General features: G+C 38.1%; 1 protein-coding gene across 1 annotated transcript; it reads right to left on the reverse strand.

Annotated features, from left to right (window-relative positions):
* Positions 1-13,589: 13,589 nt before the first annotated feature.
* LOC149923081 (E3 SUMO-protein ligase ZBED1-like) lies at positions 13,590-14,919 on the reverse strand. The gene is made up of 2 exons (XM_090162344.1): positions 14,575-14,919; positions 13,590-14,504 (listed from the first exon to the last, which is right to left on the reverse strand). Exons 1-2 carry the CDS (start codon positions 14,917-14,919, stop codon positions 13,590-13,592), a joined length of 1,260 nt encoding a protein of 419 aa, XP_090018470.1.
* Between the last annotated feature and the right edge of the window lie 7,545 nt (positions 14,920-22,464).

Raw genomic sequence — 22,464 nt, forward strand, 5'->3', positions numbered from 1 at the left:
TCAAAAGGTTATGCAGAAATATTAAGGAGTTGTAGGAAGTGGTGGCGGAGTGGGTAGCACTTTCGCCTCGCAGCGAGAGGAGCCGGGTTCGAACCCAGGTTGTGGTACTGGGTGAAAACTCGGAACCACTCCTTCCACGTAGAGTTATCTCCCCACTGGTTTAAATGGTTCTCCCCCGAGTTCTTCGGTTTCCCCTTCCATAAAAACTTGTCGAGGTTAACGGTAGAAGTTAGTGTAGGGAGCTGTTGGCTAGCGTGGCATGAAGGGCTTGCCACCACCCTCCTACGCGTTGTAACCCGGCCACCTTGATTAATGACCTTAAAAGTCGCTTGATGACTTAGACCTAAGGTGGTGCCTTTTGTGATTAGCCTAGCTGATTATTATAATTATTATAAATAAGGTGGCCAAAAGTGGTAAATACTAACATGGCGATTAATACTTTTACTGGCTAATATGCCAAATAGTGGCAAATAATAAATTTTAATCGAAATAAACTTACCAAAGAAAAAATATATTAGTGCTATTTTAGACAAATATACTGGATTAGTTGCCGGGTTTTGGTCTAGAAACTCAATTATAGCCCAATCTAGTTATTTATTTTGCCCATTTTTCAACGATTTTTCGGTTTGAGTCTATTTGATCGATTCCCAAATGATCGAACGGGTCCCATTTGATCGAATTTCCATTTGATCGAATTGCATTTGATCGAATGGCATTTGATCGAACGAAATTTGATCGAAAGCTACTGTAGGGTAAAACTACTAGTTTTTGGGAGTAAATCGAAAAGGAAACGGTGCATACGCGCCTACGGCGCGCGTACATCAACCTAACCTAACCTAACCTGACCCTATTTATATATATCAAAAACAACGGGCCGTTATCGTCGATGTCATAAAAAATTCCCTCATATAGTGTATAAAGTAAAAATCTCTTCATCTTTGTGGCTTAATACAGTTAAAGCAATGAATTATTCCATCATTATTCCTTCGGCACTTCATATTGACATTCGGTAAAATAAAAACATACCAACTGCTACTATAAATACTTTTGAATTCGATCAAATAGTATTCGATCATTTGAAGGTTCGATCTTATGAAACAAATGACAAATGGGATTCGACCAAATGGAATTTCGATCAATTGCAACGTATAATGATCGACTGTCGATCACATATTTTTCGATCAAATGGACCAACACCGATTTTTACAGAGTTTGAATTCATCTGCTGTCTATCTTTAAGGTGTTTTAATGGTTCTGTTGTGAAAAACTGAAACAATATCTCACATGTAAGTGATGCTACATATCTGAAAGATATTATTTACATCATTTAACTCTGCATTTACTGATTATTAGTCAGTATTTGTCACTTTTAGTCACTGACATGGACTTTGTTCTAAAACAGTGACATTTAGGTAACACTGGTTGTAGTGGGTGAGTTGAGAAGTATGCCTGTATTTTCCCCATTTTCCTACGATGAGTTAAAAGAGCGACAGAGAGCTTCAAAGTGTGGCCTACTAGCCCCTGGAAGTAGGCTACAACAAGCGCGAAACCAAGCAGCAGGGCAATGCGAACATTAAGGTTTGGGTTCGTGTGATAGGTAAAAAAGGACTTTGTGAACCAATCGAGGTAACCAGCGTAAAAAAGTAAACTTAAACAGAATTTAAAGTCGTGATGGACCGCGATTTATCATCACTTTCAAACTGCAGCAATGGAGTTCACTTCGGAAGAACTGGCGGATATTCATTTCGTGTATGGACTAGCGGATGACAATGCTTTGGCTGCTCAACGTCTCTACCAGGAAAGGTACCCGAACCGGCGCATCCCCGTCTCACGGACTTTTACCAATGTCCATCGTCGATTAAGTGAGACAGGCACATTCTGGGTACCTTATTTAATTTTTTACTTGAACTTCTCCGCGACTAGTTCGTTACAAACGTATTGTTCGTTTTACAGAACAGGAACGAAGTAGGTTGACCACGGATTGCCCGCAATGTTTATTTGGTTTTGCGCTTGTTGCAGCCTACTTCCAGGGGCTAGTAGGCCACACTTTTAAGCTCTCTGGCGCTCTTCTAACTCATCGCAGGAAAATGGGGAAAATACAGGCATACTTCTCAACTCACCCCTACAACTCCTTAAAATTTTTGCATCACCTTTTGAAAAACCCTTTATACGAATATATATATTCGTATACAGGGTTTGAGAAGTATGCCTGTATTTTCCCCATATATATATAAATAAATTACAAGTCCGAGCATCAAAGCCAAAGAAATGAAATAGAAAAAGAATTTTGTCGAAATTTCTCCTCACTGTTCAAAGAAACGACACGTTACAAATGGCCGCGTACGGCGCCGTTTGTCGTTTTTTCCTTTCTTATTTTGTTCGTCTCTTTTTCCTCAAAAAACGAAATCTCCGGTCGTGTATTCCGCGCGAAGCAAACTACTTTGTATCTCGACTTGGCGTCCAAGAACTGAATTATCATCCAGCTTCGTAGTTATCCATTACCACTCTTAAAAATGGTCATAGTTATACCCTTTGCAGACTAGGCTCGTAAGACCGGGTTTAACCTCCGTTTATGGAACCAAAGTTTATTTTTTGTGCTGAATTGTTTTATAAAAGTTATACTTCGGTTTACATAACCCAGGTTTTTAAGCCTGGTCTGAAAAGCGTATAAGGCGATCCTATCACCCTAAGTTAGTTTAAATAAACTACATTCGACTCTCTGTATATTGCGTTCATAGTAGACGAAAGTACCTAAAAAAGCTTTTTTACTGAACTAGAATCCAGAGTGTTTTGATAATGAATAGTTTATAGCCGTTATTCTAGGGACATCTGTCGCCACGTGGGTGACAGGTGGGATCAGTTCAGAATTGAGTACAGCGCCTTCCCCGGCTGCCCAAACAAAGATTCGGAAGACGAGACAGAAGGAGTACAGATTTTCCCAATAAGCAACTTTGAACGGTCAAGCAGACCTCCGTATAGCCATAAGTAACATAATTCCCCTAAGTATGTTAATTATTAAAAATGATCACCAAACTGATTTTCAGAGGTACGGAATATTCTAGATTTAGTACGCACTTTTGAAGCCATTAATTCAGGTGACCGGGTTACAACATTGCGTAGGAGGGTGGTGACAAGCCCTGCATGCCACGCGTTCGAGCCAACAGCTCCCTACACTTACTATCACCGTTAACCTCAATAAGTTTTTATGGAAGGGGAAACCGAAGAACTCGGGGGAAAACCCCTTAAACAAGTGGGAAAAGAACTTGCAAACTCTACGCAAAAAGAGCTGTTCCGAGTTTTGACCCAGTGCCAGAAGCTGGAATCGAACCCGGCTTCTCTTGCTGCGAGGCGAAAGTGCTAACCACTCCGCCACCCAACCTTCTCAACACAGAGCCCCCTAGTGTATAAATAAGCCTAAGGCGAAATATACTATTACCAGAAGCCTATAATAAGAGAAGCCTCTAACTCCCTATACGTAAAACTTTTGAAACCTCTTGTTTTCGACACGGAGCAAACTAGAAATGAACGCGGCCAAGGACTAGCGAATCTAGTGAGTGCTATATTTAGTCTCTGCTCTCCAAAACGTCGGTTGGCAAACCTGAAACGAATTTATAGATCATCCTTGGTTTAAACCTTTAAACTTTAAACGCGAAAGGCGGGCAAGGCTTAAGGTTTTTCAAAGCGTATTGAGGAAATTATACGGAGATATCGCCTTCAGAATCCCGATTATTGTTCATTGGTACGTATATTTATGATAACAAATAATAGTTTTAACATTTATTAGCTTTATAATGTAGAAATTACCAAGTTCAATCAAAACGAGGTGAGTCTCTCCAGGGGCGTAGGAACCGGGAGGGGCAGGAGGGGCAATGCCCCTCCCTAGAATTTTGCTGGGAGGGGCAACTAATGTTATTGCCCCCTCCAACCTTTGGTCAGTTGAGATCTTCAAAAGACTCAAATTATCATTTTAAAAGCATATACAATTTATAGAACCTCAACTGTGTTTAAATTTCAGTCTTTTCCCGCCAATTTACATAGTAGTAACAAGTACACACGCATTCGGAGAAGCTACACTCCATTAAAAATTAAAAACAATTCTCCAGACCCCTTTTCGTTTATCTTTGCCCCCTCCAACTTCTAGAACGTTCCTACGCCCCTGAGTCTCTCAAAATTTAAAATCCCCAGCAAAATCCGATGGGAATTCTACGAGCTAAAATGTAAAGAATCGTCCGCATTTTTGAAATGTTTTCTCCGCTACTGCACGCCTACGAATCGAGGGGCTATCCAATCATTCCAATATTAGAAATTTTGTACATCTGATTTCAGATTTCAAGTGATTTCAATATTTAATTGATTAAAGTTAATAAAGGTACTACATTTACGTGTTTTCAAGTGATTTCACTGCTGATTTGAACACCTGAAGTCCCTCGGTATGAATCGAGAGGACTTTATTTTCTTGCCACATATCGCTTTAACAAATCTGAATACCTCGGAGACGTTTCACGATTTTGGGCGAGTTAGAGGCTTCTCTTATTATAGACTTCTGCTACTTCCAAGGACGATAACACACTACTCAGTTCAAATGCAAATCCAAATCGGAGCTTGACGAAAATGTCGAAAAAATGTTCCGTCAGGAAATTAGCATTAAAACAATAGCAAGTGTCATGCTTATGGTTATTATGTTACTTAGGGTATGGCCCTTCCCTTTTTCTAGTTCTTGGTTTGGAAATAATTATTTGGTAAATACACCAAAATATTTCGTCTTTTTTTAAATAAAGAAAATCAAGGACTAATATAGTATCTTTTACGCGCATATTTCATGGGAGTCGCCATTACCGTGCTACAGGCGAGAGAACGGGTTTTGGGGGAAAGAACTTTCCACGGTAGAGCTTCGTGCAGTACGTCTATGGCAGCTGCCTGTGGAGCCAATCGTGGGAGGGTCCTTGATGGGGGGAAAGACGCGCGTAAAAGAGTGTATAGTGAGCAACCGTTGCCAGCCTTTATTAGTTCGTTATTTACAGTACCACGGTTAATGTACACTTATAAAACTGATTTTCACGTTAGATGTAGTTTTCTCTACTGATCAAAAAAGTTTAGTTTTGTTTCTTCACGATGTTCTTCTCGATTGACCTAAAAATAAATAAATAATTAATATTAACGTATTATAACGGATAATAGGCGATAAAGATGCTGGATTTACGCAAAACTAATCACCAAAATTATACTAAGCATTTTTGGAATTTTCATCGATATTAAATAAAAAAAATTATTATAAAATTACAGTAAGGTTCCGGTAGAATACCTATATTGCCGTAGATATTTAAAAGAGCGAATACTGAACTACCCAAGAACAATTTCAATATTCCTAAACGCTCAATTATACCAATTTTTGTTAATTGAGTGGAAACCTTGTGATGATGACAACGAGATAAACTCTTAAAAGTAACAACATTGTTCTAGGGTTGTAAATTGGTTGGTTTGTAGCAAAAAAAAACAATTTTTCGACACTAGGGTATAAAGCGAAAGAAAGCGGTATCCTTGGCGACGTCAATGTTTCAGAAACTTTTCCAGCCTGTAAAAGAAACAAGACTTGTCCACCGTAAAACTAGAACGAAGATTAAAATGTTTCTTCGTTAAATCTCCGAACATTTCCTTATCTACGGTGGCAAAGCCAGTTAGAAGAGAAAAATCGCTTTTTTCGATATTTTTTTCTTCTTTTTTTAACATCGCGAACCTCTCTCTCTAGCTCCCGCGAAGTTCGCTTCTCCTTACTCCTTAGTGATTTATGAGCGAGATTACGGCGGGGTGGGGGGTACCGAGAGGCGAAAAGACTTAAGATTTTAAGCGGGTGCCCGAAGGAAAGGCGGTTGTTCTCCTCCCTGTCCTTACGAAACGAAAGAAGAATTTAGTCGAGGGACAAAATAGAAGAGAAATAGCCGTAGAGGCTAGTAGGGAAATCTAGATACCTATAGCGACCACCGTCAACGTCGAAGGCACAATCGTCTGGTATATGGAAGGTGGACTTTCTCCGATCATTTCCTTCGGCGGAGGAAAGTAGACGCTCTACCTTCGAGGTTGTCAGCGACTGGGGACTGTTGGCCCTCTTTTAGAACGACCATCCCCGACTTATCTGGAGTTTTAGTCGAAGCCGCTGCTGGAGGTAAGGTCTACGATAGCGTCGCTAACTGTAATTTACAACTTTGTCTCGGAAGATGCGACGGAACGAAAAAAAACTAGTGTCCAGAGGAAAGACAAAAATTGGAGTGAGGCGGGTGTGAGGTGGTCACCTCGCCGGATAAAAAAAAACAACGGTTGAAGTCATTTATTACCTCATTGTGGGGGAACGTTTTCCTTTTTAGTCTGCCGCCTGCACCGTGGTTCCTTTATAAAAAATCTACGGGTTTTTTTTCCCGCGACATCAGCATCTTCGGGATGTAGTACAAAAAATGTTAGTCCCTCTCTACAGCATCAATTTTCCTTGGCTCCGCACTCGAGCAGATATCAAGTGGAGCCGCGGATAAGCCGATGATCTATAAAGCGGGATAACTGGGAGCGGTCCACCCATTTCAATGGTTTGCTCTTCATTCCATCTCGAGGGAATGTAGAGGTCATAAACCGCGAGAGAAATTTGGTCATTTGGAATTCTCTATAGGTATATACCTATAGAGAATTCCAAGTGTCGCTTTACAAGGGAGGTTCCCGAAATTGGTTTGATTTATGGACACGCACACGTATCTTATTTGGAGGTGCGGGCAGTCGAAGCCCGCCCGGGCTATTGACGAAATTACAACTAAATTATCACAATCGAAAATTCAAATTTATCAGATCCCAAATTGAAAGTTATTAGAAAATAATAAAAATCTGAATTTGAAAATTATAAAGAAATATAAGAGTTCAAAGTAATAAAAATATAAGATTCCCAAGTAATAAAAATAAAAGATTTAAAAGTAATAACAATATAAGATTTCAAAAAATAAAAATAAGATTTCAAAGTAATAAAAGTATAAGATATCAAAGTAATAAAAATGTAAGATTTCAATGTAATAAAAATATAAGATTTCAAAGTTTTCAAAATTAAAGATTTCAAAATAAAAGGAATATAAGATTTCAAAGTAATAAAAGTATAAGATTTCAAAATAAAAGCAATATAAGATTTCAAAGTAATAAAAGTATAAGATTTCTAAGTACATGTAAAAAAATATAAGATTTCAAAGTAATAAAAGTATAAGATGTCAAAATAATAACAATATAAGATTTAAAAGTAATAACAATATAAGATTTAAAAGTAATAAAAATAAAATATTTCAAAGTAATATCAATATATAATATATATAATAAAAATATAAAGTTAAAGATTTCAAAATAAAAGCAATATAAGTAGGGCTGTGCGAGTATTCGAACATCATCGAGTACTCGGCCTTTTTTGAGGTTGAGTACTCGAACTCGACCTCGAATAATTAATTGGAGAATACTCGTCGATTACCGAGTACCTAAAAATTGCAGATTCGGGTACCCGATTAATCGAATAAGCAGCTCTCTAAACTCGTCGAGTATTGGTTTTTTTCTATCCTCGTTGCTTCAAAGTTCAAAGAGGGGTTTTTACAACTTTTATCGTTCTAATTATCTTAATTTTTCAAATTACCATTCTTGTTTCTATAAAAAAAATTGTGTTTTAGCTAGTAGTACCAGGCATCCATACCTCTACTTGGAATGCTTATTGCGACAGATTTTCGTCTCGATGTGGCTGACAGTTTTTTTGACGTCACTATATATGTTAATTTAACAAACAACAACGTGAGAGGGGAGCGCGCGCAGAGGGGATTTTTTTTTCTCGTAGGTGGGGCCAAAGCCGTCAGAGTGATCTTACCATACGCGATACGCCAGGATAAGCATTCCAAGTAGAGGTATGGATTCCTGTTATAACTTAATTTCGAAATGGAAAAACTATTTTAGGTAGTACCAACTGGTTTTTGTTAATGACGTAATATCGAAGTAAAAATTTACCTTTTTCGATGGATCCCATTTTATTTGTAGGTTCGAGAGTACGCTCTACAAGTTACAACTTTCTCTGATGACTATCGGTGAAAAAAATAATTTTTAGAAAACTTTCCGTTATTTCTGAAATTCACAAATTACGAAACTGTGAAATCGAAATTTTCTTCAGAATTTATAAAATAGTAAATCATTTATTTATATGGCTAGCTTACAAAGCGGTACGTTTATTTTGTTAAACAAACAAACAAAAATTAGCATTCAAATAAAACCTCTTTTTCAAAATTTCGTCAGCTTGTAAATTTGAAAAGCGCTGTGTAAATAAAGAATACAAATATAGCGGTCACCGGGGATTCTCTCAGTGTTTGAGTTCATCTCAAAGAACGGACCTATACCCCCTGAAAACTTAAGGGACAAAAAGGACTTTCAATCTACGACGAAAAACATCAACTGGCGCTGAAAAAGGGGGCCGTCATGCTAAAAGGAGTCGAGTATTAAAGAGGCTCTCTTGTTAGAAAATAAAAGGGTCTCAGGGGTCAAGAGTGCCAAAGAGAAAAGCGCACGCTCCACCAAAAGAACAGTCTAAACTGAACCGGATGAGGGTCAAAAAGGGGAAAGCCTTGTTTTAAAATGTCACTTTTTTTCTCTCAAAGAACGGAAAACGGAAAAACGTTCTTTGGATTTCATTTGAACAAGGCTCGAATGTTTTCCAAGGATAAGGGAAAGGGTTGCAATCCAGCGGGGAACTGGACCCGGAGAATCTAGCCAAGCGGAGCAACGAACTTCGAATCAAAAAAAAATTTACGTTTTCTTCTCACCCGGAAAAACAGGATATTCCCGTATTTGAAACAGTGCTTTTGTTTTCAAAGAACTAAGTCGATATCCAAACTTGAATCAGGTTTGTAATACTGTTGGTTATAAATTTCCCTTCTTTTTATGTAAAGTTGGGGAGCCCAAATTTTCATTTTAAAGGTCACCATTTTACAGATCGAGATCACCATTTTCAAGGTCGAAATAGTCCTGTTTATAGAAATTATTTTTAAAGATATTAGTAAATTTTTTAGATAACCGTTTTGAAGGTCAGGATACCCATTTTCAAGGTCGAGATAGTCATTTATTAAAAATCACCGATTTGGACACCCGGTTGTAAAAAGAGTATTTAGGGTCGTGCTTCAGCTTAAAGACAGGACTTGTTAAAAGTCACTAGATGACTTGGGCCTATGGTAGTGCCTTGGGCATTAGCCTAGCTGATTATTATTATTATTATAACGTAAAAGCGGTGCCCCAGTGGCGTAGCTGATGGTTCGCAGGGCCCGCTCACTAAAAACAAATTTAAAAGAGGGGCCCCCATTAATATTTTTGCGGGGGGGCCTCTGATTTCTCAGCTACGCCACTGCGGTGCCCTAAACCAACACCCGAAAAGACTTGAGAATTGTAATGCAAGTTTCAAAGAACGCTGTTTGGAATCCTCCGTCTAGCCAAAGAACTTAACTGTTTCAAAATGCTCTACCTCAGCCTACGTTCGAAACTTACTTTCGATATGCTATCCTGGGGAGGTTGCGCTGAGTATTTACTAACAAAAATAGAAAACGTGCAAATAAAATTCATTGAACTAGCACACACACATTCCTTGAAAAACCTGCCTTACGACTACGAATATAGAACGAGAATTGATATTTCAAAAAAAAAACTATTTGTAACTCGAAATATTCCGATCTCACTCAATCAATTAAATTTCACGTACCTACTATAAAAACCAGACAAAAGTTAAATAACATTAAATCTCAGACGACCTGTAATGATTTCGGTGACAAAATTGATATTTTCGCGTGTAAATATAACGATATTCTAAAGCTTAAAAACTGAATTTGTTTAAAGTTTTTATACATAACCGAGTTTATTTTTTGTAATCTTTAAATGATATTTTCCATTTTATGGAATTAAAAATATTGTAATATTATCCCTTTTTTGAATTTAGAAATATTGTAATATTGTCCCTTTTTTGAATTTAGAAACATTGTAATATCGGCCCTTTTTTGAATTTATAAATATTGTATTATTGTTGTTCTTATGAAATTCTAAATAATTTGCTACTGTCCCTCTTATGAATTTCTAAATATTATGCTACTGTCCCTCTTATAAATTGTAAAATATTGCTGTGTATATCCTTGAAGGTTTTGTACTGTCGATGTACAAATTTAATAGATATTTAATTTAATTATTAAAGGTAGGTGAACCGAAACGAGGATACATGAAGGTCAGTGGGGTCTAATAGAACTCAGGCCAAGGGGCACGTTGGTTTTTAATTCGCCACTGCTCTTTGTAAATAAGTTTACCGGGAGGTATTCACGATTAACTTCATCACAGCTAGGAGCAACCAATACAAGGAGAACGCAGCTAGCCTTTAAACACGCTAACGCCGTGTTGTGTACAAATTTCGTTGGACGAACCTTTACGATAAACGTTTTACGGAAAGGAGGAAGACAATTTACGAATTTTCCCCTTCCGACGGTAGCGTCTAACCAATGAAAACTGTACGCAAGAAAATGTTGCATGCGAAGATTAGCAAGTTTCAAGTTTATGTGTAAATTTAAAATCCGTAGGTAAAACGCTAAACTCAGAACCAGTAATTTTGATAAAATACCATAAAACGTAAAAACGTCCATAATAAAAAGGGGACAAAAAAGCTAAACCCTAACAAATTTAAAGTCATGATAAAACTGACGAAATTCTCGAACCAATATGACTTCGAGAATAAAATTAAAACGCGAAACTCACACCAAATAGATCTTCGAATAAAAAACAAATAAAACAATGAAATTAAAATAATAAAAATAAGTTATTTTGACTTAAAAAAGGATTTTAGTAAACATTTATCGATGTATAATAATCGTAATGAAGGTTCTTTTACAAATAAATTAACATTGAAAACAAAATTTCTATAAATTTTCACGGTCTTTGGCGTTTATCTCTGCGGATTTCATTGCTCTTCCTCAATGCCGATTTTTACTAAAATGCCCATTCAGTGCCATGTGCGAGTCTTGAATTTGGGGTTTCGAGTCGAGTCTCGAGTATCTAAAATTTCCTTATCGAGTTTCGAGTCGAGTTTTTTTTTGTTTTCGAGTATTCGAGTATTTAGGCTTACCTAAAAATAGATGTTCGAGTACTCGAGTAGTTGGGCTTAGCGTTCGAGTACTCGAGTAGTTGGGCTTAGCGTTCGAGTACTCGAGTAGTTGGGCTTAGCGTTCGAGTACTCGAGTAGTTGGGCTTAGCGTTCGAGTACTCGAGTAGTTGGGCTTAGCGTTCGAGTACTCGAGTAGTTGGGCTTAGCGTTCGAGTACTCGAGTAGTTGGGCTTAGCGTTCGAGTACTCGAGTAGTTGGGCTTAGCGTTCGAGTACTCGAGTAGTTGGGCTTAGCGTTCGAGTACTCGAGTAGTTGGGCTTAGCGTTCGAGTACTCGAGTAGTTGGGCTTAGCGTTCGAGTACTCGAGTAGTTGGGCTTAGCGTTCGAGTACTCGAGTAGTTGGGCTTAGCGTTCGAGTACTCGAGTAGTTGGGCTTAGCGTTCGAGTACTCGAGTAGTTGGGCTTAGCGTTCGAGTACTCGAGTAGTTGGGCTTAGCGTTCGAGTACTCGAGTAGTTGGGCTTAGCGTTCGAGTACTCGAGTAGTTGGGCTTAGCGTTCGAGTACTCGAGTAGTTGGGCTTAGCGTTCGAGTACTCGAGTAGTTGGGCTTAGCGTTCGAGTACTCGAGTAGTTGGGCTTAGCGTTCGAGTACTCGAGTAGTTGGGCTTAGCGTTCGAGTACTCGAGTAGTTGGGCTTAGCGTTCGAGTACTCGAGTAGTTGGGCTTAGCGTTCGAGTACTCGAGTAGTTGGGCTTAGCGTTCGAGTACTCGAGTAGTTGGGCTTAGCGTTCGAGTACTCGAGTAGTTGGGCTTAGCGTTCGAGTACTCGAGTAGTTGGGCTTAGCGTTCGAGTACTCGAGTAGTTGGGCTTAGCGTTCGAGTACTCGAGTAGTTGGGCTTAGCGTTCGAGTACTCGAGTAGTTGGGCTTAGCGTTCGAGTACTCGAGTAGTTGGGCTTAGCGTTCGAGTACTCGAGTAGTTGGGCTTAGCGTTCGAGTACTCGAGTAGTTGGGCTTAGCGTTCGAGTACTCGAGTAGTTGGGCTTAGCGTTCGAGTACTCGAGTAGTTGGGCTTAGCGTTCGAGTACTCGAGTAGTTGGGCTTAGCGTTCGAGTACTCGAGTAGTTGGGCTTAGCGTTCGAGTACTCGAATAGTTGGGCTTAGCGTTCGAGTACTCGAGTAGTTGGGCTTAGCGTTCGAGTACTCGAGTAGTTGGGCTTAGCGTTCGAGTACTCGAGTAGTTGGGCTTAGCGTTCGAGTACTCGAGTAGTTGGGCTTAGCGTTCGAGTACTCGAGTAGTTGGGCTTAGCGTTCGAGTACTCGAGTAGTTGGGCTTAGCGTTCGAGTACTCGAATAGTTGGGCTTAGCGTTCGAGTACTCGAGTAGTTGGGCTTAGCGTTCGAGTACTCGAGTAGTTGGGCTTAGCGTTCGAGTACTCGAATAGTTGGGCTTAGTACTCGAATAGTTGGGCTTAGCGTTCGAGTACTCGAGTAGTTGGGCTTAGCGTTCGAGTACTCGAGTAGTTGGGCTTGGCGTTCGAGTATTCATGTGGGTAAAATTATTGAACTGAAAATTTAATTAAAATGATACAATATTTGGATGTTTTCAAATAAAAATACTTTTTATTTTTGGAACTGAGCTTAGATATTTGAAAATCTATATAATATTTAAAACTTTTAAATTTTTAAAAAAACATTGTAGGAAGAGACTTAAGGAAGTTAAGTTTGAGCACTGAGATCATTTGAAATATCTGATTCAACTATAATATCACAGCTTGTAATACAAAATAATAATTATATTATCAATTTAAAAATTTAATAGTTCAGTCTCTTTACCGTTAAATATTATTCTTTATGCAGTTATTGTAGTTTCTTTCGGTTTTTCAAGTAGACATGTAGCAAAATTAGCTGTTCAAGATGATCTGGTAGTAATCGCTCTCTTTTTTCAGTCATTGTAGCTCCACTAGCTGAAAAAAGTCTCTCGCTCGATGCTGAAGTGGCTGGTATGCCAATATATTTTTTAGCTAGTCGAGCAAGCTGTGTATATTTTAATTGACTCTTACGCCAGTATTCGGACACATTGGAATCATTTAGTACAACGTCTTCTTCAAAATATAGGTTTACTTGCTCGCTCAAGCCAACTTTCTTCTGTTTAGAATGATCAATTTTTCTCCCCACATGTCTCCATAAACTATTTCTCTTTATTGTTTTAGAACTAGAACTGCTTACAGCATTCTCTTCTGTTACTTGCTCTTCTTCTCCGTATAAAATGGAAATTTCTCTTTTAATCATGCCAACTGCCACCTTCTCTTCTTCTTTAGTTAAAAGAATGGTCTTGAATCTCGGGTCTAGCACCATTGCTTTAATGAGCAAGGCATCATTGCGATAACCTTTAAATCTTGATTTTAAATGTTTCAGAAAAACATTGGCTAGATTTACTGCATGGTCTTGTGGTAATGAGCCTAATCTTGTTAATTAACTTTCGAGACAATGTAATGCTGGAATGACCATTGATAAGGTTGGGTATCTGTCTCCGGAGAGGTCCTGCGTAGCTGTTTCGAATGGTTCCAAAACTTCAACTAATGTGTTTATTATTTTCCATTCGTAGTTTAACAAATTATCCACCTTATCATTTTCTAACAGAACTGCTGAAAGTGGTTGCTTTACTTCATATAATCTTTGCAGCATAAAGGTGCTATTCCACCGTGTATCAACATCTTGAATAATATGCTTTGGTGGCATGTTCAATTCTTTTTGTTTTTGTTGTAAAAGATTGGAAGATACCACACTTTTCTTGAAATGTCCTACTATCGACCTGCACCTTTTCAAGATATCTCCCACTTTTCTTTCCTTTATTTTCAATTCTGATATTGCGTCCTGAATTCCTAATTGCAATGTATGGCAGAAGCATGCTACATGCGTCCATTCCGACTCCTTTATAGCTTTCGATACGTTACGTCCGTTATCCGTCGCAAAATAAAGAGGAATTGACCCATCAAGGAACTGCAGAGGAATATATTTCTCCATGAGATCTCTTAAAGTCTTTCGAATAACTTCCGCTGTGTGTGTATCTGTATATGGGAAACATGCCAGGCTGTAAGCAGCGGAGGTGAAATCCTTTCTAGTAAAATGGCATGTTAAGCTCATAAAATGCTCCAAAGATTTGGACTTCCAAAAGTCAGTTGTGAAGGCCAATGATTCCAGTGAGGTTATATCTTTGAGAGCCAATTCCAGATCTACTTTTATTTTATTTTGCATTTCAATATATAAACTTGGAACAATGTTTCTGGAGAATGTTGTCCTGTTGGGAATATGATATCTTGGTTCGCATTGATTTAAAACTGATCTAAAGCCATCATCTCTCCAATTGCTTTGGTGATTGCAATAGCTCTGGGATGCGATTAGGAAAACTTTGTAGTTTTGGCACATAACTCTTGCAGGTTGGTTGTGTAGTTTTGACTTTGTTAACATTAGTTTCTTCAGAGATTAGAGCCTGGTAAATATCATGGTGTTTGCTTCGTAGGTGAGCTCTCATAGTAGATGTGTTACCAGTTTTGCAATTTAATATTGTATTACAATTCAAACATTTTGAAGAATCCTTATCTTTATCCATTAATTCATAATATTTCCAAACCTTACTCTTTTTTGCTTTAGTTAAAGAAATGTCAACATCAGTTTGTTGCGAACTATGGTCCTCATCCTCAGAGCTTTTAGCTGAATCTGTTGAACTATCACTGTCAAATGAACTTGGCTCTGAAATTTCTTCATGGAAAGAATCATTTCTGTTTCGTTTCTTAGAAGTCATTTTAATATCACCAACTTTAAACAATAGGAATAGTTATGAAAATTTTACTAAGCCTATGTCAATTAACCAGTGGAAACGTCGAGGGGAAACTTCAGAAAAGACTGACAATTGTGAGCCTGAAACCGCCAAAAACTCACGTCGTCCGTTGTTATTCAAATTTCATTTTTAGTTTTGGTTTTATTTTTGTACTACGCATGCCTTAAAACACCAGTCACCATATCCAATCAGGAATAACTTAACACTTCCTCCCTGACCAATAAGAGCCTTGGGGTCTTTCAGCGCGATCATGGGAATGAGAAACAAAAAATACGTAACGTTTTCCCCCCAGATTTTTTCAAAATTCACGAGTAGCGCCTTGGATAAAATAGACGTTTCGAGTACTCGGAAAACTAGGCCTAAGCCTTAAATGGGGACTCGAAACGTTTTCGAGTTTTTTAAAAAAGACTTGCCAAGTTTCGAGTCGAGTACTCGACTCGATACTCGATCGAGTACTCGAGCAAAATCGAGTACTCGCACATGGCTAGGCATTCAGGGTTGCCACAAAATTTTCAGATTAAAATTTCATGACTATTCCCTGTTTTCCCTGACCATTTTAACAGATTTTCCCTGACTTATTAATGCCAAACTTTTCTTTTATATTTTACTTTTATCAGAAGTTAATAAATTTAGATGAACTTATATTTCAGTAAAAAGGTTATTGCAATGTTGATAAAATTAGCCAACCATTTAAGGAAATAAATGATAATCGTGGAAAGAATTTCGAATTTGTCATAGATCTAGAGTTAAATTACCTTCAAAAAGTGCCAAGATAAAATTGAATTCCCTGACTTTTCCCTGAATTTTTACCAATTCTTAAAATTCCCTGACATTTCCCTGACTTTTTAGGCCCATTTTTAAATTCCCTGACTTTTCCCTGATTTCCCTGTTTTCCCTGACGTGTGGCAACCCTGCCAGTATAAATAATTTCCATCCGCGCATTGTTACGAATTGATAGGAAGTTTGTCACAATGGAAAGTAACCGCGATGACATTCACGAACAATGGTATACAAATCAATTATTTCGCCAAATATTTTTTCCCGGAATTTTGGGTTCGTCGAGTCGCGATAGCAAGGTCGAGGAAAAAAGCGAACCTGGTACGCGTAACAACTCGGATCGAAAGGCTTTACGAGATATAATGGATCGGAAGCGGCAATAATTTCGGTATTGTTGCCAAGATCTGAAGATCACCGCACGCCGGAAGCGAAGTAATGGGGGTAAAAAATGAGGAGGTTCTACTTCCGGTTCAGCTTCCCCCAATTCCTCGGTACAATCTCCAGTTACGAGTGCATTGGTATCACTTCCTACACGCGTATTGTCTAGCAACGAATTGAGGCACCGCTGATTGTACCGTATCCCGCGTTTTAACAACAGCGTCGGGTGAGGCGCTCACCAAACTTCGGAGCGAAAACTGGGCGCTTGATGGATCGAAACAACGTCATCGGCCTTTGCCCAAATTAACGGATTTCCCTCAACGTTAAGAAATTAAGCTTTGGAAAAAAGGGAACTAGGAAAAAAAGGGGGGCTTGGAAAGGTCGGGCCAACTAGAGGGCCAAAAAAGAAACGCTTATTTAAAGCTAAGGGACGCGTAAAAGGGTGTACATATTCCTAGGGGTATTAAAAGAGGGGCAGGCCACGAAAAATACCCCGAAGTTAGAGAGCGCTAAAGGCTCCGTTCTGGAGATTACAAAGTTATCGCGCCACTACAGACGCTCGGCTTATATTTTCCAGTTTGCGCCGAGCCACCGACTCAAGCGACCGACTGAGGGCGAAAAGAAGAAGGGACATAGAGACGCTTAAAGAAAATCCAATTTTCTAAAAGTTTTGCCTTTTTTTTCTTCCGATGGCCTTTTTTACGCCACTCTTTCCCCCTTGCCACCCCCTCGTTTGGCGCGCGGGGGGTGTCTTAGTAAAAAAAGGGGGACCTTGCCGATCCGAAGCGAGATTATGGAGTTAAGAGAAGGTTTTTCTTATACATCAACGTCAAAGACAGACGATACATTTTTCATTTCCGTTTTTATATATATTTTTTTATTCCGTCTCAGACTTCGCCTTGTTGTTCTTGCTACTCGCCGGTATTAAACGAGATTAACGAGCCAAAAAATAACGATTTTGTTCCCCTCCCCGTGTACCCCTCGCTGTTGGGTGTATTTTTCAACTGTTCCCCAGTTTCGCAAATACCAAAGTGCCGTAAGTCAGTTTGCGGTAATTATTTTAGGGAGTTTTCTTCACTATTCAGCGTGTTGAAGAAGTTACTCAACTCGATTTACGCTGCGTCAAAAGGTTTTCGGTATAAGTGTTTTAAAGTGGTGGATTGTACTTTTGGTTTTGTGTGTTCAATAAAAGACGTAGCCCTAGAAAAGTATCCGTAAAAACGAACAATGTACCTGGCCGACTCGAGTCAGTTTCCAATGGGGGAAATTTCATTATGAAAACGACTTGATATAATGTCCAATTTAAATCCAACTGGAAAATATTTCATAAAAATTAGTTTCATTACTATTACAAGCCAACAGTTTCAGAAAAGAATTAACTATATCATTTTGTTTATGGGAAATCAAAGAATAAAATAATTTAAACTAATTTAAATAATAAATTTAATAAATAAATTTTGTGATTGTTGAAGAGTAGTGTCTAGCTAATTATCCAATATCGTCAACACGTAAAGCAATGGTCCAGGGATAACATCATCGGCGATTTGATATAAGTTGTTCTTTTACTACCTAGGACTCATTTATACAGCCAAGTCAAGGTAGAAATTTTACAAAATGGTACAACAGGGTTGCCACAGTTTTTTCACAATCAAATTATCTGACTTCTTTTCCATCTCCGCAGATTTTCCCTGACTTATTTTGTGCCAAGATTTTGTATTTTTTAATCTATATTTTAGTAAACGTTTCCTATTTGCAACCGAAATTAAATTCCCTGACATTTCCCTGATTTTTAGACTAATTTTTAAAATTCCCTGACACTTCCCTGATTTTTATACACATATTCAAATTTCCTGAGTTTTCCAGAAATTCCAAGTTTTCCAGGTAACGTGGCCACCCTGTACAAGAGCATACATTCGAATAACATTGTAGGGCAAATCAAAAAATTAACTTGGTAAACACCCAATTAACACCAAATAGACTCGAATACTTCAATGCATCTTTCATCGCAACTAATAGTCTACCTGAGGAATGGTTTCTTGGGTAGATGGAAACTGTTTGAATCGGTGTAAGCGCTGGTTGATAGCAAAGGGAGCTCAGCTAAGGATCTTTTGTACACTGAAACCATTCACCATGTCGTTAGTCATAACCCACTTGATGTTAGCTTGAAAGAGTATTTTACCTTTAGTTTTGGGGTATTTTGGGTTTTTGTACGGGGTGCTAGTTTAAGTATTCTTAAATTACTTTGTCAAATAGATTGAGTTAAATGTTTACTAACAGCAAATAAGGACTTATAAAAAAACTCTTAGGGCTCAGAATTTAGCCAAAGTATTAATGTATAAGATTCCTTATTATAATTTATTCTTACCTGTAATGCCGGCCTCTTTTAGTGTTTCGTAAATCGTGATCGAGAATGGGCCTGGGTTCTGACAAGAGTTTGACAAAATATTTTTCGGAAAGCAATAATGAGCTAGAGACTCACGTTCGAATAATTTCAAAGAATCTGACTTATCACAATATATTATTTATCTTTATAAATTAGGTTTAAAAGCATTTCTTCTCAATTTATTTCCTGAGCTCTACAACTTGGAATAAAGAAGTTGTTTTTGCATGGTTTTTGAAATTTTTATACCCCACATTACTGTTATTTTAGCGATGAGATGTCTCTGTACACCGATTGGGCGCGAAGTTCGTGTTTTTCGAAACCAAACCACTTTTCTGTTAATTTAGCGAGGGATCGCTATTTGGCGATTCTGAAAAAGGTCTCTGCACTGGGCCCTCAGGCCTCATACGCCTCAGTACTTAGAATTTCATCAGCTACTAACAACTTTCCAATTTTGACATCTCGTAGACCTACCTACTCTAACTCTCTAAATATCAACCGACTGACTCGATCCCAAAGCCTACGACTCCGACAAGCCATCCAACCAAACATTCTCGTTGTGTACTAAACGGATTTCACCCTCTCCCAAGACTCATTTGCTTATTTCATTAAGCAGAAGGTTTATCCCCAGATTGGAGTCGAACAAATCCGTCCTTGACGGAGTGGCAAAGGCTTGGTCGTTCGATGTTCTAGCAAATCTGACACTTCCACCCTTAAGAACCACCAAGAAACATCTCCTGACCTTCATAACAAACTGACTGTCATTGCCCAAAACGTTTCCTTCTTCGTGTCGTCATTTCGGGGGTTGATACAATTGTTGATACAATTGTTGATACGATTGTTAACCAAAATGTTCTCCTGACCCTGCCATATGTCTCACGTCTGGCTTTTGTTTAAATGATAAAGATAATACCCCAATTGGGTCGTACCCCTCCTGCCAGTGCCTTTAAAAATCTGCTCCATACGAAAGGAAAAGTCAACATGGGCTAGATGAACTGTCCTGTCAGATAATTCGTCAATGTCACTCAATGCTATAAGTGCGGCTTTGTGTGACACGGACAATCTCGCGGTCCTCCTCCTGTTCAGTTTTGCACTATTTGCGAGGGTGTACATTCTTAACTTCGAAATGTTTGATTGAATAAAAAAAACTTATTCTGTGTTACACTGAATAATGTTATGCTTATAACCAGGAATCCATACCTCTACTTGGAATGCTTATCGCGGCAGATTTTCGTCTCGATGTGACCGATGGTTTTTTCGACGTCACTATGTTATCTTAACAAACAACATCGTGAGGGTGGAGCGTGCGCCAAGGGGACTTTTTCTCTCGTAGGCGGGGCCAATGCCGTCAGAGTGTGCTTACCTTACGTGGTACGGACGGATAATCATTCCAAGTAGAAGTATGAATTCCTGTTATAACTTAATAAATTAAATAGTTAACGAGATATAAGGTCCTAACTAAAGGGTATAGTTTGGGCGCTTACCCAACTTGTTCAGCTCCGGGGGTCCGAATTAAAACGTAATAACTTAATTTATTTTAAATTTAAAATCTTCATTATTATTTTAATCACTAAACAAGAGGCTGTTCTACACAGAACTATTAGTTTTATAAGTTAAAATACAAAATTCAAAGAGTTCAGCTTGAAATAGTGCGAAAGTAGACAATGGCCACTGAAGTCTTCCCCTTAAGCGGACACAAAAATGCAAAAATTCTTATAATCCTTACGCTTTGAAAAGGTTACAATCAGGGCCGGCGGATCGTGTTAATCTCGGGTGGGTAGTCAGACGAGGGGGGGGGGGATTTATTGGGTTATCCTACATAAAACGATAGGCCTATATAATACTAATTAAGAGAAATTGATAGAGGTAAAAACTACAAAAATTTAGTATTATCAAATTTATTATCACATAGTATTAATTGTGCAATGCAAAAACTGTACTGCGCTTTGCATTTTCGGAAATGAACTGATTCACCAATTTTTCCAAATATTTTGACGCGTGACTTCATGTAGGTCTTAAAATTCATATGACTCTACGTGTAAAGATGTTTGAAGGATCTGAGTACAAATATTTAAACTCAATTATATAGAAAGGTAGAGACAACGTTATAAAACGTAGTACTGACAACTGTGGGTACTTTCCCTACCCCAGTTTGTGGTAGAAAACGTCGTTCCTTTAAATTAGGCACCGATTATTTAAATTACAATTATTTAAAAAAATAAATGGAGCCTTTATGGCTTTGGTGTCAAATAAGCAGTTTTGGGAGAATCAGTTATTTATTATTTGAACACTTACATTAGAGCCCACTACTAACCGAATAATCAACTCAATATCATATAGGTCATATACATTTAGTATCGTTTACCTTCTAAAAGTTATACTGTACGCACTTATCAATCCTACTTCACAACGCGAGGTAGAAATGTAACAGCTGATAACTATTTTATATAAATGTTTGATACAGAGAGACTAATGACGACAAACATTAACGTTAAAATACACTTATGAAAATTATGCTTTTATCATTTTATGTATTTTTAAATTTTGATTTTGATGATTTACTTCAATCTATTTTAATCGGGGCAGTGCCGCGTGCATAGTTTTCAACATCACCGATATTTAAAGCATGAGATAAAGATAGTGTTGTATTGATCTTCCGCATCACTTCCCGATATAAGTCCGTCTTTACCGTATTTTCAGAAATAGAAAGGGGATTGACGCGAGGGAAATAAAAAAAAACTTGTCAAAGGTATATGTTTAAGTTGTGATTTGCCCTTTTGCGAAGACTGCGTTTTATTATTCACGCTTGTCTCATTAGAATTAATAACTTATATTTAATAACCTATTTTACAAATTTACTTCTGCAGTTTTTATACTGAAAAGTGTCACGCGTTACTCGGACTCACTCCTACAATGGGGATAAGAAGAAGGTGGGGAAAAACAGGGAAAGCGGTTCTTCTCTCAGTGACGAATTTTTAATTGTGGCCGGTACAACGAAAACCATTAAATACGATCCCGTTTATGAACTAACTTCATCAAGGAGGGGATAGGAAAAATACGTAGTCCCGGGAAAATTGTGCACATAATTTTGTAGGCGGCATGGCTCTATTATTCGTTGCAAAACCTTTTCGAGGAGAGTGGAAACCTAGCTATTATGTGACATGGCCGTGGCTCTATCCCCACAGTACCGACTTTTACCCACCATACCCACATTATCCGCCGGCCCTGCAAGTAGAAGTATGAATTCCTGTTATAACTTAATTTAGAAATGGTTCAGCAAAAACTATTTTAGGTAGTACCAACTGGTTTTTGTTCATGACGTAATATCTAAATAAAAATTTCCCTTTTCGATGGATCAAATTTTATTTGTAGGTTCGAGAGTGTGCTCTACAAGTTACAACTTTATAAGGTTCCCTTCCCAATAAATATACTCTAATTTAGGTTTCGCTTTCGTCGTTTTCTTTAATGGTAATGAGTTCTTTCACCAGCAACGGCTGATATATTCCATGCCAAAATGCTAGAATAACAGATCCTGCCTCAATCTTTACTAACAGTTGGTCTTCCATTACTGCGTTACGAAATCCGTCCCAAACAGATACTGTTCAATATGCCCAACACATACGTATCTTCTGGACTAAAGCCCATTGCAGCACTAAAGATAACGAACGTGCTGATCAACTAGTAAATATCCCCAATATCTTATGCACTTCAACATCTAGATTCTTTCGATTGCGGCTGTGGGACTCTCTCGGCTGATGTCGAACACTATCACTGATCGTGGGTTCAAGGGAAAGAAAACTCAACTAATATGAAGGTTGAAATCATTTATTTTAATAAACAAGCATCAAAAGAAAGTGGTTATTTGACCATTGCAGGACACACAAATGAGACGAGGATTCGCCTTTATATACAAGTTGTTTTAAAAAAAATATCGGAACATTGCAACTATTTAAAAAAACATATAAAAATTAAAA

This window comes from Leiobunum rupestre, chromosome 11 (genome assembly GCF_980474605.1).
Source record: "Leiobunum rupestre chromosome 11, qqLeiRupe1.1.hap1, whole genome shotgun sequence".
Taxonomy (NCBI): domain Eukaryota; kingdom Metazoa; phylum Arthropoda; class Arachnida; order Opiliones; family Sclerosomatidae; genus Leiobunum; species Leiobunum rupestre.

What these genes read in the sequence shown, in the direction of transcription:
- LOC149923081 (XM_090162344.1), bottom strand. Translation starts at nt 14,919, where the DNA reads ATGACTTCTAAGAAACGAAACAGAAATGATTCTTTCCATGAAGAAATT. An exon ending in AAGAAACTAATGTTAACAAA is followed by an intron (nt 14,505 to 14,574) that starts GTCAAAACTACA and finishes ATCGCATCCCAG; the next exon opens with AGCTATTGCAATCACCAAAG.